Here is a 13,550-nt window from a genome sequence, read left to right on the forward strand (position 1 = left end):
ACATCCTTGGACTCGCCTTGTGGATTTGTGATAATTTCTCTTTAGAAGGCAGAGTTGTTTGCTGTTTTGTTGCTGACAGCATAACTCTCTTCAATTTTTTGTAGGGGGGGGGAGGAGGAGGAGGGCTAAGATCCGTGGGTGAAGCTGAACCACTAGTCATGAACACGGGCCAGGGCCTAAGCCGTTCCTTGCCACTCCGTGTCGTAAATGGCATATTGGCAACTTTATGTTTCTCCTCAGATGATTTAAAGTTTCTCTTTTTGCTACTTTTTCTTAACTTGGGCTTTTTGGATTTTACATGCCCGGTACTACGAGATTGGGCATCGGGCTTGGAAGACGACGTTGATGGCATTTCATCGTCTATGTCATGACTAGTGGCAGCAGCTTCAGCATTAGGAGGAAGTGGGTCTTGATCTTTCCCTACTTTATCCTCCAAATTTTTGGTCTCCATTATATGTAGCACAAGATACTGCAGAATGTGTGAACTTTGTAATATTGCAGTACCAATGGACTTATACTGCTGGATTGGTTTTGCAAATTTGGTTATAATTATTATATTTATTTATTTTTTTTTTACTTTTTTATTTTTTTTTACTTTTTTTTATTTTTTAAAAACTTGGGAATAATGGGGAAATAACTATGCCCTTAGAAGCACAGAGCACAGGACACAGCACCACTGGACTGAACAGGACACGGCACAGGACCCAGCAGCACTACGGACCTCAGCAGGACAGAGCACAGGACACAGCACCACTGGACTGATACTGCAGAATGTGTGAACTTTGTAATATTGCAGTACCAATGGACTTATACTGCTGGATTGGTTTTGCAAATTTGGTTATAATTATTATATATTTTTTTTTTTTTTTTAAATTTTTTTTTTTTTTTTACTTTTTTTTTATTTTTTAAAAACTTGGGAATAATGGGGAAATAACTATGCCCTTAGAAGCACAGAGCACAGGACACAGCACCACTGGACTGAACAGGACACGGCACAGGACCCAGCAGCACTACGGAACTCAGCAGGACAGAGCACAGGACACAACACCACTGGACTGATACTGCAGAATGTGTAAACTTTGTAATATTGCAGTACCACTGGACTTTTACTGCTGAATGTGTGAACTTGGTAATATTGCAGTACCAATGGGCTTATACTGCAGGATTGGTTGTGCAAATTTTGTGGTAATTAAAAAAAATTAAAGTAGTTTTTGGTATTTTTTAAAAAAACTTTTTTTTATTTTTTTAAACACAGGGGAATATTGGGGAAATAACTATGCCCTTAGAAGCACAGAGCACAGGACACAGCACCACTGGACTGAACAGGACACAGCACAGGACCCAGCAGCACCACTGACCTCAGAAGGACAGAGCACAGCACACAGCACCACTGGACTGATACTGCAGAACACAGCACAGCACAGCACAGAACTAAACAGCACAGAGGACCACCTAACACACCCTCCCTCTACCCTGATCAATGCCCGAGTGAAGATGGCGGCGACTAGCGGGGAATTTATAGGATCCGAGTATCGCGAGATCCGACAACTGGATTATGAGTCAGAGCCTCAGTTTCACATTTGAATTTGGCGCCAATAACCGGATCTGTCTCGGATCCGACTCGGATCCGCAACGTTCGGGTGGGCTCGGATTTCATAAATCCGAGTGCGCTCATCCCTAGCTAAAACACATCTGTACAGCAGCTAAAATTCATATAATTAATATTACCGTATATACTCGAGTATAAGTCGACCCGAATATAAGCCGAGGCACCTAATTTTACAAAAAAAAAGTGGGAAAACTTATTGACTCGAGTATAAGCCTAGGGTGGGAAATGCAGCAGCTACTGGTAAATTTCAAAAATAAAAATATTGGGGGGTGGCTTCTATGCATTAGGTAAATACATATACAGCTATTATTACCTAATGAGGGGAGACAGAGAGAGAGAGAGAGAGAGAGAGAGAGAGAGACAGAGAGATTGATTAACCTACTAGTATGTTGCCACAGGGAAGAGAAAAAAATAATTATTCCTTTACAGCACTGGCTAACCAGTCAGTAAGTTCTAGCACGTCAGTGTTACTACAAACTACTGTACATCTCCCTGACCTGCAGCTACATTACATTTTCTCTTTTGGACTGAAGACTATTCTGGTGTGTACAGAGCAAAGGAAAGATTAGAAAGCTATAACTGTTTAAGATTTAGTTTTGCACTTTATATAAAGTAATATTATACATTTTGCACATTCCAGCCTCCCTACAGCCACTGCAAGCGCAAAGATTGTTGCAAAAAAAAAAAAAAATGTTTCAAGAAATGAAAACATTCAGCAATCAATAGAGCCCACACATCAGAAGGAATAGCAGAGACAATGAAAATGTCCATATTTAAATATAAATGGACTTCTGTGGTTGAAACCTATGTGGATATGATGAAGTGTTCAGCAGACATGATTCATTTATTTAAGTGTCCTGTTTGAAAGCCAGACAAGAGATTTTCAACGGGCAAGAATAGATTTACCAGATACTTGTGTGCGTTTGCCGAGCACTACCTATCATGGCAGACTAAATGGATGTTGGAGAACATTGTTACTTGTGTCATATCTGCCAGAAACATGCCAATGAAAATCCCTCCTTGATGTGTACATGGCTGGAACACGCGTCTACTAATCGTACTGGGTCATAAATGTCACCCTATAGTGCTCACTCAAAGGCTCACTCAGTCTAGTCTGACAAATCCATAACAGTTATTAATCTTCAGTACAATATATTAGGAATGTTCAGCCTTTTACTTACTTACCTGGTCTCCGGTCCCTCAGCTCTTTACTTCCGCAGTGGAACGCATGTGCGTTCCAATGACAGGAAGTTCGGCATTTGGAACGCAAACTTGCGTTCCAAATGCCGAACCTCCTGTCATTGGAACGCACATGCGTTCCACTGCGGAAGTAAAGAGCTGAGGGACCGGAGACCAGGTAAGTTCACTCGTGTATAAGCCGAGGGGGGACTTTTTCAGCATAAAAAATGTGCTGAAAAAGTCGGCTTATACACGAGTATATACGGTAATTTTGTGTGCCACAATTAATATTATTAATGGTACAAATGTGTTTTGCCTACTGGCTAGTAATGGCTTACAGCTATTGCTCAATGTGAGAAATGTTCTGTCCTGTGGCATTTAATATCTTTCTCACTCAAACTTATAAAGGGATGAATTTGACTAGTCACATTTATCATCACTGTTTCAAACCCAGTGCACACCATACTGCAATTTATTACTGCCAGTTCAGGACTTCATAGGTACATGATCAACAATACTTCTTGACAGCATTTAATCTTGATTTGGAGTACTGAGATTATTATTACTACTGTTACTACTGTTAATTTTTGGCCCTCTGGCTAGTAGTGGCTAACGCACCTATTGATCACTCTAAAAATTACTCTGATCTTCACCTGTTGTATTTAAAATTGTCTGTCAACACTTAAAAGGGGTGTCAGTCACCCTTTCTGGTCATAACTATCACAGACTTAGGGGTATATTTACTAAACTGCAGAATTGAAAAAGTTTAGATGTTGCATATAGCAACCAATCAGATACTAGCTGTCATTTTGTAGAGTGCATTAAATAAATGACAGCTAGAATCTGATTGGTTGCTAGAGGCAACATCTACCATTTTTCAAATCAGCAGTTTAGTAAATCTATCCCTTAGTGCTTTTCTAAAATTTAGTACTGCCTGGTCAACACAACATAGGATCAGCAGCTGTAGCAGAGCTGTAAAGCAGCCAAAGTTCCTTACATTTGTTTTTGATTTTTAAACCACAGTTTGCATAAGTGTTACTAGTTCTTCATTTTTATGTCCACTGGTTAGTCATCAGTAAAACAATTATTAATTGCTGTAATTGCTCTCTCCTTGTTTCGCATAATTTTAAATAATTTCATACTTTTCACTGTTTGTAATTAATAATTTGTGTGATATTGGACAGTCAGCCGATATATTCTTTTGTTTGTTCTATAATTATAATAATAATTAACATGCCAAAAAGTACGATTAAAAACACAAGTTGGAAACATGGGGTCTGATTCATTAAGGATCTTAAATGAAGAGGATCCTTATTTCAGTCTCCTGGACAAAACCATGTTACAATGCAAGGGGTGCAAATGAGTGTTATGTTTTGCACATAAGTTAAATACTTACTGTTTTTTCATGTAACACACACATATCAACTTTAAATTTCAGTGTACAAATAAGCTATCAATTATTTGTGTGTTATACGAAAAAACAGTCAGTATTTAACTTATGTGCAAAAACAGAACACTCATTTGCACCCCTTGCATTGTAACATGGTTTTGTCCAGGAGACTGAAATAAGGATCCTCTTCATTTAAGATCCTTAATGAATCATGCCCATAGTTCTTTTTTTTAAAACAAAGTTTTTTATTGTTTATTTAAACAGGATAACATGTATAAAATATCAGCAATGAGTTGTACATATGTAGAAGAACATAAATACATGAGGATAAAATGTTAACAACATTTGAAGGCGTATAACAAATAAAGTGATGTAAAATCTAAATGTAGATTTGGTGTATATAATACAAAGAGAAATAGTTTGTAGGTGAGGGGAGACATACAGGGGGTTAAGGGGGAAGAGAAGGGAGGTATCCGATGAGGGGGAGAGAAAAATAAAGATGTGTGAGTTTGTCTATGGTAACTAGAGCAAGAGATTGGCGTATTTAGTCAGTCATCTCCAACCAAAAAGAAGCAACTAGATAATAAGTTAAAATAAGAGAATGTCAAACTGTAGAAAGGGGCGGTTCTGCTTCATAAAAGGATGTCCAGGGGTTCCACACAGCTTTGAATTGAATTGGAGTATTGTTGAGGGTGGCGGTTATACTTTCCAATCAATATGTTGACCAAACAAAATTTATGGTCGCAGTAAGTGAAGGTGGGATCGAGCTCTTCCAGTGCGAAGCAATCAGGCAGTTAGCTGCCTTAAGAATATGTCTAATTAGTTTTTGGGTTGGGTGGGATATATTAGGGAGAGGTCTAGGGAGTAAGGAAAAGAGCAGTGTGTCAGGAATTTGAACATGAGTAATGGAGAATATCAACTTATGGATTTGTTGCCAGTATGAGACTATCTTGGGGCAGGACCACCAAACGTGCAGCAGGGAGCCCCTACAACCACACTCTCTCCAACATCTGTCTGAAGAGGCTGGGAATATAGAATGAAGATGCGATGGGACCAAGTACCATCTACTATATATTTTGAATTAATTTTCTTTGATTCGAACAGAGATAGAGGTTTTAGCCAGATTGGTTCTAATCTTGGTCCACTCTTTAGGATCTATAATCTCTCATGTGTCTTTTTCCCAAGCGATTTCATGTGGTTCTTTAGTTGGAAGGCCGTAGTTATTTAATAATTGATATAATGTGGATATAAGGCCTCTCGTTGAGTTTGGGTGCTTGCAAAATTATTCTAGGGGAGAGCACAGAGCTGCTAGGGCTGGTTTAGGTATGGAGTTGTAGAAGTGTCTAATTTGTAGGTACTGATAAAATATTGAATTGGGAAAATTGTATCTTTTTTTAAGCTCCACAAATGTAGTGAAGATGTTCATTGGAGCAATGTCCCATGGAAATAGAAGATGGTGGCGAATCCAGTAATGGAAGGCTTTATGATTTATCCCTGGAGGGAAATCAGGAGAGTTCCATAATTGGACGAGCAGCGGGTATTGGGAACGAAGTTCATAGATACGTGTCACTCGGTCCCAAATGGCTAATGAGAATTTAGCTGTGGGGATATGGTTTAAGAGTTTGGTTCTGTGCTGGGGCTTGGTCCAAAGCAACGAGGAGGGTGAGTATAGGTTGAGTAAATCAGCTTCTATTTGTGTCCAGGCCCGCCGATTTGGGGGAGAGTGCCAAAGTACGCATTGGACTAAGTGAGTGGCTTGATAGTATTTTATTAAATTTGGTAAACCCAGGCCTCCTATACTTTGGTGTTTGAATGAAAGCCGGAGTCGGATTCTTGGTTTACGACCGGCCCATATGAATTTTGACAGGGATTGCTGTAAGTTTTTAAGTACATGTTTGGGAACATGTATGGGGAGTGTCTGCCATAAATAGAGGAGGCGGGGTAATATATTCATTTTTATAGTGGCTATACGTCCGAACCAGGAGACCGTAAGTTTAGACCACTGTGTGAGGTCAGCTTTTTTGTGTTAATGAGTTTAGGGAAATTGGCAACGTAAAGTTGGGAGTAAGATTTAGTAAGGTATACGCCCAGATATTTGAGTTGTTTAGATTGCCACCTGAAGTTAGTTTTGAGTGTCTGAGTTTCCGCGGGTGCAATATTTAAACTCAAAATCTCGGATTTGTCAGCGTTAATCTTATAGTTGGAAAGAGAGCTGTATGTGTCAATATCTTTTATAAGATTCGGGAGCGTAATATGAGGGTTAGTCAGTGATAAAATGACATCATCAGTGTACAAAGCTATTTTATGGTCCCTAGTGGAGGTTGGTATACCCATAATATCAGGATTGTTTCGTATGCATGCTGCAAGGGGATCCATAATGAGGGCAAATATAAGGGGGGAAAGTGGGCATCCCTGTCTGGTGCCATTGTGTATAGAAAAAGGAGTAGAGGTGAAGCCATTGACTAATACTGAGGCTGTTGGGTTATGGTATAATGCTGAGATACCACGACAGAAGTCTCCCTGAATTCCCATAGAAACTAATGTTTGTTGCATGAAGGGCCAGGCGACCCTATCAAAGGCCTTTTCGGCATCTAAGGCGACCACCAGAGCCGGGAGAGCGTCCATATTAGCTATGTGAATCTGGTTAATCAGCCTTCTATTGTTGTCCGAAGGTTGTCTACCCGGGACGAAACCACCTGGTCTGGGTGAACTATTGAGGGTAGTACTGGGCTCAATCTATTGGCAAGAACCTTAGCAAAGATTTTTAGAACAACATTTAAGAGTGAGATGGGATGGTAACTGCCTGCCTCTGTGGGATCTCTCCCAGGTTTGGGAATGACTACAATCCCTGCCCCAGTGGTCGCCCCGTCGAATTTGCCCCCTGATAATATGAAGTTAAACAAACCAGATAACATGGGTGCCAGGGGTTTGATGAATTTCTTATAATAAAGTGATGTGAATCCATCTGGTCCGGGTGCAGACTGTCGTTTCAAAGATTTAATAACATCAATGATTTCTTCTGTCGTGATCTCAGCGTTGAGGGAGGCAAGCTGCGTAGGGGTTATTTTAGGGAGATGGCACGATTGGAGGTATTTTTTTATGTTGGATTTTAGAAGGAGGGGGTCCGAAATGTCTGGGATGATATTATATAAGGATTCGTAATATTCTCGAAATCTATGTGCTATATGTTTTGGGTTATATAGTAATGAGCCTGTAGAAGATTTTATAGAAGAGATTCTATTCTTCGTTCGCTTAGCTTTTAATTTGCGCGCTAGGATAGAATCTGCCTTATCACCCCTCTCATAATATTTTTGTTTTAGCCATATCAGGGTTCTGGCCGCTTTTTTTGAAAGAATTTGATTTAATTGGCCTTTAAGTGCTAACAATTTTAGATAAATACGTCTTTTAGGGTGTTGCTGATGAAGAAGTGTGGTATGGTGAATGTCTAATTCTAAGGATTTTATACGATCGATTTCCTCTTTTTTTTTGCTTTGATGACATACTAATATTATTCTGTAATTTCTTGTGTTATTTCTAAGATATGGGGCTAGATTTACTATCAGGCATGTTTGTAAAACCGCCGACTTTCGGCGGGTTTGGCGGAGGTTTAGCCATCGCCGGATTTACTAAGGCTAAACCCGCCGTCCAAACGGCCAAAAATGATGATTCCAAACCCGCCTCTGTATAAAGCGCCATGACGGTTTCAACAATGTTCTACATACAAACAGCCGGATTTACTATTAGGGGGCTTATAAAGCCGCCGGAAAACCGCCATTCAATAGACCAAAATGAAAGCGCTGCTTGTGAGCAGCGAGATTGTTCAAACAGTGTGCTGTTTGAACTATTTAGCCATTTCTAACATAAGAGAAAGAGCCATTTTGTGCAAAGTTTCCTCCTTTAGGATTGTATATGGGAAATGGGCAAACTGGCATGTAATTTGAGGTTTTTTGTTTTTTTTTCCCATCCTCTATTATTGAATTCTATTTACTGATGTAAAGGTTTACCGGCCACTCCACATGCATTTAAAGTGCGTATGAATCTGGAATCTTTGCCTGATGTGGACGTAGTACCAATGTTTGTACTCATGTAAACCAGGTTCCTAGATATATTTGGTGGGGTGCTTATGTATGCACCTGTTAAGGTGTCTGATATTATCCTGGCTTGCTGTCTGATACATAATTTTGCTTTACATCAACTTACTCCACCGATTATTGTAGTACACAGTGAACAAGTAGGGGCCCGTGTCCCATTTGGTGATGTGCAGAGCACACAGGGGGAGGCAGATTTGAGACCGTCTCATTACAAACTACTTTAAATGTAAGTGCATACAATAAAAAACATATATTGGTTTTTGATTTTATGTCAGTGCAATGGTTTTATTAATGGAATATTTTAATAAAATTGGACCCTTTAAATAGAGGATAGTGTGTACTGTGAATGTTGTAATTGTTAAAATCCCTGTAAAGTGACAGTTAGAGGTCAATGTGTATGTGAAATTAATGCATCGTTTTAAAGAAAACAGTATACTCTTGTTTAATGGGAAGAAAAGAAAGAATGATATGAATGAAATATAACTGCATTTATTGCATTACAACATAATAAAAGAAAAAGTATAACGCTTACACAAAACATTCCCCAATAATAAATTTTTTGCCCTAGCGCCGTCTTTTCGCTGGCATATCACTGTGCTTAGCCCCACTCTCTACCCTCCCTCGCCCACCTCTGGTGCGAGCACCTCTCCTTGAAGGAGTGCTATATGTTGATCTGGTCAGCGTACTAGCAGTACTGGTGGAGGCCGATGAAAAAGGGGCCGGCAAGCGGGCAATCAGTTCCTGCTGGAGTTGGCCTGCCAGCCGGATAACATTGGCATTCCCCTCACGAACGGAGGAATGCATGGCGTCCACAGACCCAGACATTTGGGCCAGCTGCACATTCGTCTGCTCCAAAGCGCTTGCCAGCCGGTTTATTGCAGCAGGGATTTGGCTAGTGGAGCGGTGTATTCGCCTCAACTGGGCCGCAATTTGTGCCATGTGGCCAGTTTGCCTGTCCATGAACAATGTCTGTTGCTGCTGGAATGCGCCAATAGACACCGCCATTTCTCTGGCTGGGTCCATAGTTTCAGGTGCAGGTTGGTGGTGTGATGGTTCAGCAGGGCCAGGTGAAACTTCCTGGAGGCCAGACACAGGGGCATCCACTGTTACCAGGGTGATGGTCGTTAGATCCTCTGGCTCAGGGGACATTTCCAGGGACTCCGCCTGAGGTGGCTGGTATGAAGAGGGCCCTGTGTATGAAAAATGACGGTAAGTATATAGTATATAATATGTTTGTATATTGCATTCTGAACACTGGATAGGAAAGAATATTCTTTAGCAACTACAGATTCTTTCACAATGTTTGCATTCCTGATTTCAAGTCCTATGCTACCTGCTTACGGATGCACTTATTATCCTTTTAATACCCATTATCATTTGGACTGTGTAGTACATGCTGGGTTATTTTGACTAAACTGCATGCTATAAAAAGTGGAGATGTTGCCTATAGCAACCAATCAGATTTTAGCTGTCATTTTGTTGAATGCAATAAATAAAGTAAAGGTATATTCTGATGGGTTTCTATAGGCAACATATCAGTTTAGTAAAATGTAGCCCTAACTTCTCATTGCAAACAATAAAAAGGAAAAAAAAACAACATTGACAGCAACATTTGCACAGAAAATCAAGTAACTCCATTATTTCTCTCCTAAACAGAAATCACGCACCTGCTTGCTCGTCTGTGCCTGAATCTCTCGCTGAAGGTGGAGGTGTAGGTCTGGCACTGGGACTGAACTGCGGTCCTGGCGATTCTGGATGTATTAGAAAAAGCATACAATGTATTTCCAGAAAAAAACAATTTCCAAATATACTGTTTATTGCACAAATGTGTTTGCAATTTTTGTTTTTTTTTTCTATGAGAAAAAAAAACCTTTACAAACTATTAGAGGCAAAAATACACTTTGAAAAACAAAAATAAAAAAAATTTTTTTAAGAAAAAACGTTTGCAAAGAGAAAAGCAGTTTTAAAAAGAGAAAAGCAGTTTTGCAAAGAGAAAAGCAGTTTTAAAAAGAGAAAAGCAGTTTTAAAAAGAGAATAAAAATATAAATACTGTTAGAGTAAAATATGCAAATAACTCACCAACTACTTGTCCAAAAGAGGGCGAATCCGTGTCTTGGACGTTTATCCCCTCGACAATCTCTGCCGGCATTATCTGTCGCAGCTCCTCCTCGTACGTTGTGTACTCAATACGAAGAGGGGGACCACCACCCGTGCGCCTGGTTGCCCTCTTTTCCTGGGCCATCTTCTCTTTCAGCCTCCTTTTTATATCCGAAAACCGCTTGCGGCAGTGCGCCACTGTCCTCTTTAGTGGGCCCACTGCGTTCACGGCATCACAGACACGCCCCCACAATTGGTGACGCCGCCTTAGAGGAGTCCGGGCTGCCAGGTTGCCTAGTATGACCTCATAACAGGGAACGATATTGTGCACCAACACACAATTCTCATAATGTGAGAAGCGCACATTCCTCCCTGTCTTGGTCTTCCTGCCCTGACCTGTCTCCTCAACCTCTCCCTCTCCCTCCTCTGACCCCTCAACCTCCATCTCCCTCTCCTCAGCCTGTTCTCCCCTCCTATCTCTGGACATAATGACAAATAAATGTCAAACACACAAAACACAGAAAGACTTACAAACACAAAAGACAAACTACACTAAGTACAGACACACTCTCAACACAGTCACACACAAGTAACACAGACAAAGGACAAGTCAAATACCAAAAAAACAATACAGAAAATAAAAGAGAAAATAAATGTACAAAACAGAAAAATACCACAGGACTACTCACACTTCAATCAGATATCGCTCCACCAATCCACCAAACTCCAACTCTCACCAACTCACAGCAAACCACTATCCTCCAAACTCCTGTCACAAAACTCCTCAAACCCCTATCAAAGAAAAAGTGTCAGGCCAGTGGTTTATATAGGGCTTGTGATGTCAAATCTCCTGACTTTGAAAATAGCCAATAGTAACAGGCCAGGAGACAGGTGTAATTTTCAAAAAAACGCCTTTACACAAAAGCGCCGTCATTTAAAGCAAAAGCGCCATGTTCTATTCAAAGCCGCCGGCGGCTTTGAGCATTACATCCCGCCGTGACATCGCCGGCGGCTTCAAATTGAAGCTGATATGCGCCCATTAGTAAATGCAAACCCGCCGGAAAACCGCCACGATGCATGGCGGCTTCAAGCCGCCATGCATCACGCCTGATAGCAAATCTAGCCCATGGTCTTGTTTAAGCAGAAGGGTTTCGTTGAGTCTCCATTTTGGGCGAGTGCCATTTTGTTGAGGTAAACGAAGTATCAGTTCTACCGCGTCGTGGTCAGACCAGGAAACAGGGAGTACTTGGACCTCATCTATTTTCTGTGTAGTCAGATGGTTAACAAAAAAGTAGTCAATTCTCGTGTACAAGTCATGAGGGGGTGAATAGTGTGTATATGATTTAGAAGAGGGATATGTCAGACGCCAAGCGTCATACATATTATGCAAATGAAGTTGTGTTTTCAATCTTGCCGAATCTTTGGATTGTGTGGAATGAATTTGTTTGGGTCGAGAACGGTCTAGTGAAATGTCAAGGACAGTATTAAAGTCTCCCCACAACAATGGTAATCGTACTCATAAATAAGGAGAGTTGCTGAAAGAAGCTGGAATAGAAGGCTCCCTGCCGCACGTTCGGGGCATAGACTGAAGCTATCGTTATAGTAGTTTGATTGAGCAAGCCTTTCAAGATAAGAAATCTACCATGTGGGTCTGAGATCGGGGATTCTATGGTTAGCGGTACTCTATGATGTATTAAAATGGCGGTACCATGGCGCTTCACACTGGAAGAGGAATAGAAAGTGTGTGGGTAGAGTTTAGATGCAAGGGAAGGGTGCGGGTCTTTAAAATGGGCCTCTTGAAGAAGGACTATATCTGGGTTCTGTCTCTTAATAAATTGGTGAGCTATTGTCCTTTTTGTGGGGGAGTTGAGTCCGTTGACATTCAACGTGAGAAGTCTAAACTTCACGGTGGTTTAAAAGGTGTAGATCGCTGAGAAAATAATTGGAGATGAGTGACTTGTGGTACCAGATACCGCAGGACAAATGGGTTAAGGGGCATACATAGAGGGGTGAAAGTAAAAGGGATTAAGGTTCTGAACTCAACTCGAGTTTTAGGAACCGGGGTGGAAAGAGGCGGAGAAGAGAAAGACTCCATCTCTGTGTTTGGGGGGTGTATGAGGCAAATTTTGAGTAGCTGTAAATACATAAACATTACAATTCTATTATTTTCGAACATGGAAGAACTATTGCATAAGATGGTAGTGGTATCGGGGAAGAAGACAATGGTGTGCTAAGCAGTTAGTATGTGTCTATTGTAGTAGACATACTGTTATAGCGTTGCCACTTTTAGAGATAAAAGAAAATGTTGTAAGAAAGGCAATTAACTGCAGAGGGAACATTCATTTCGTAAATAGTTGAATATATAACAGAAGATTATCGCCAGGTGGGAAGGAGGGCGAGAAGGAGCGTCAGATTTCATGAAAGCTTCATGACCCAGCTCGGTATCAGAATAAGGTCTAAAATTTAAACTCTCATAGGAGTTCAGCGAGATTAAAAATAACATAGTTTGAGAAGACACTCCTCCCCGTCCCCTCATCAAGCAGGTGAATTATAACATTAGGTAACAGCAATTAAATCAATAACTTTGTAAGATATAGTAAGCAAGTATGCCTAATTAAAAACAGGTAACATGAGATATAACAATGGTATTGGAATTGGTGTAAGTAGTAAAACAGAACTGACAAGGTTAGAGGTAACGGTCTCCAGAAGGGATCCAGTGATCAATATTTATAAACATGTGATGAAAGGATGAGTGATTGAACAATGGATTTGGCAATCCAGGGGAGGGACCAACAATAAGATAGGTATTTAGAACCTGTGAGAGGTTATCGTGTAAATGGTGGAACAATATGTAAAGTCATAGTGAGACAAAGTACATAAATGGAACCTGAACCTGGTGGGAGTGCTGTAGATGAGATCTGGAGACCATTACCCGGAGATTTCTACACCCGTTGCCAGACTGGTGTCGGGGCAGGCGATCTCTGTATGGATGGTGAAGGTGTTGCCATCGATTCAGCATCTTGAAGAATACCGAAGCGCTTGAGCAGGTCGATACCTTGGGCGGGTGTTTTTACTGAGTGGGAGCGGCCATCCTTCGAGACTATCAGTTGAAAGGGGAAACCGCATTTATATCTAATGGAATGGTTGCGTAGTGCTTTCGTAACGCTGATAAAGTCCCTTCTTT

General features: G+C 40.8%; 1 protein-coding gene across 1 annotated transcript; it reads right to left on the minus strand.

Moving 5' to 3' along the window:
• Nucleotides 1–5,659: 5,659 nt before the first annotated feature.
• Nucleotides 5,660–11,128, minus strand: LOC142104380 (uncharacterized). Its single transcript, XM_075189009.1, has 4 exons — nt 10,349–11,128; nt 9,937–10,020; nt 9,222–9,459; nt 5,660–5,672 (listed from the first exon to the last, which is right to left on the minus strand). The coding sequence occupies exons 1-4, from the start codon at nt 10,851–10,853 to the stop codon at nt 5,660–5,662; spliced, it is 840 nt and encodes a 279-aa protein (XP_075045110.1). The 5' UTR covers nt 10,854–11,128.
• Between the last annotated feature and the right edge of the window lie 2,422 nt (nt 11,129–13,550).

Source organism: Mixophyes fleayi, chromosome 1 (assembly GCF_038048845.1).
Source record: "Mixophyes fleayi isolate aMixFle1 chromosome 1, aMixFle1.hap1, whole genome shotgun sequence".
Lineage (NCBI taxonomy): Eukaryota > Metazoa > Chordata > Amphibia > Anura > Limnodynastidae > Mixophyes > Mixophyes fleayi.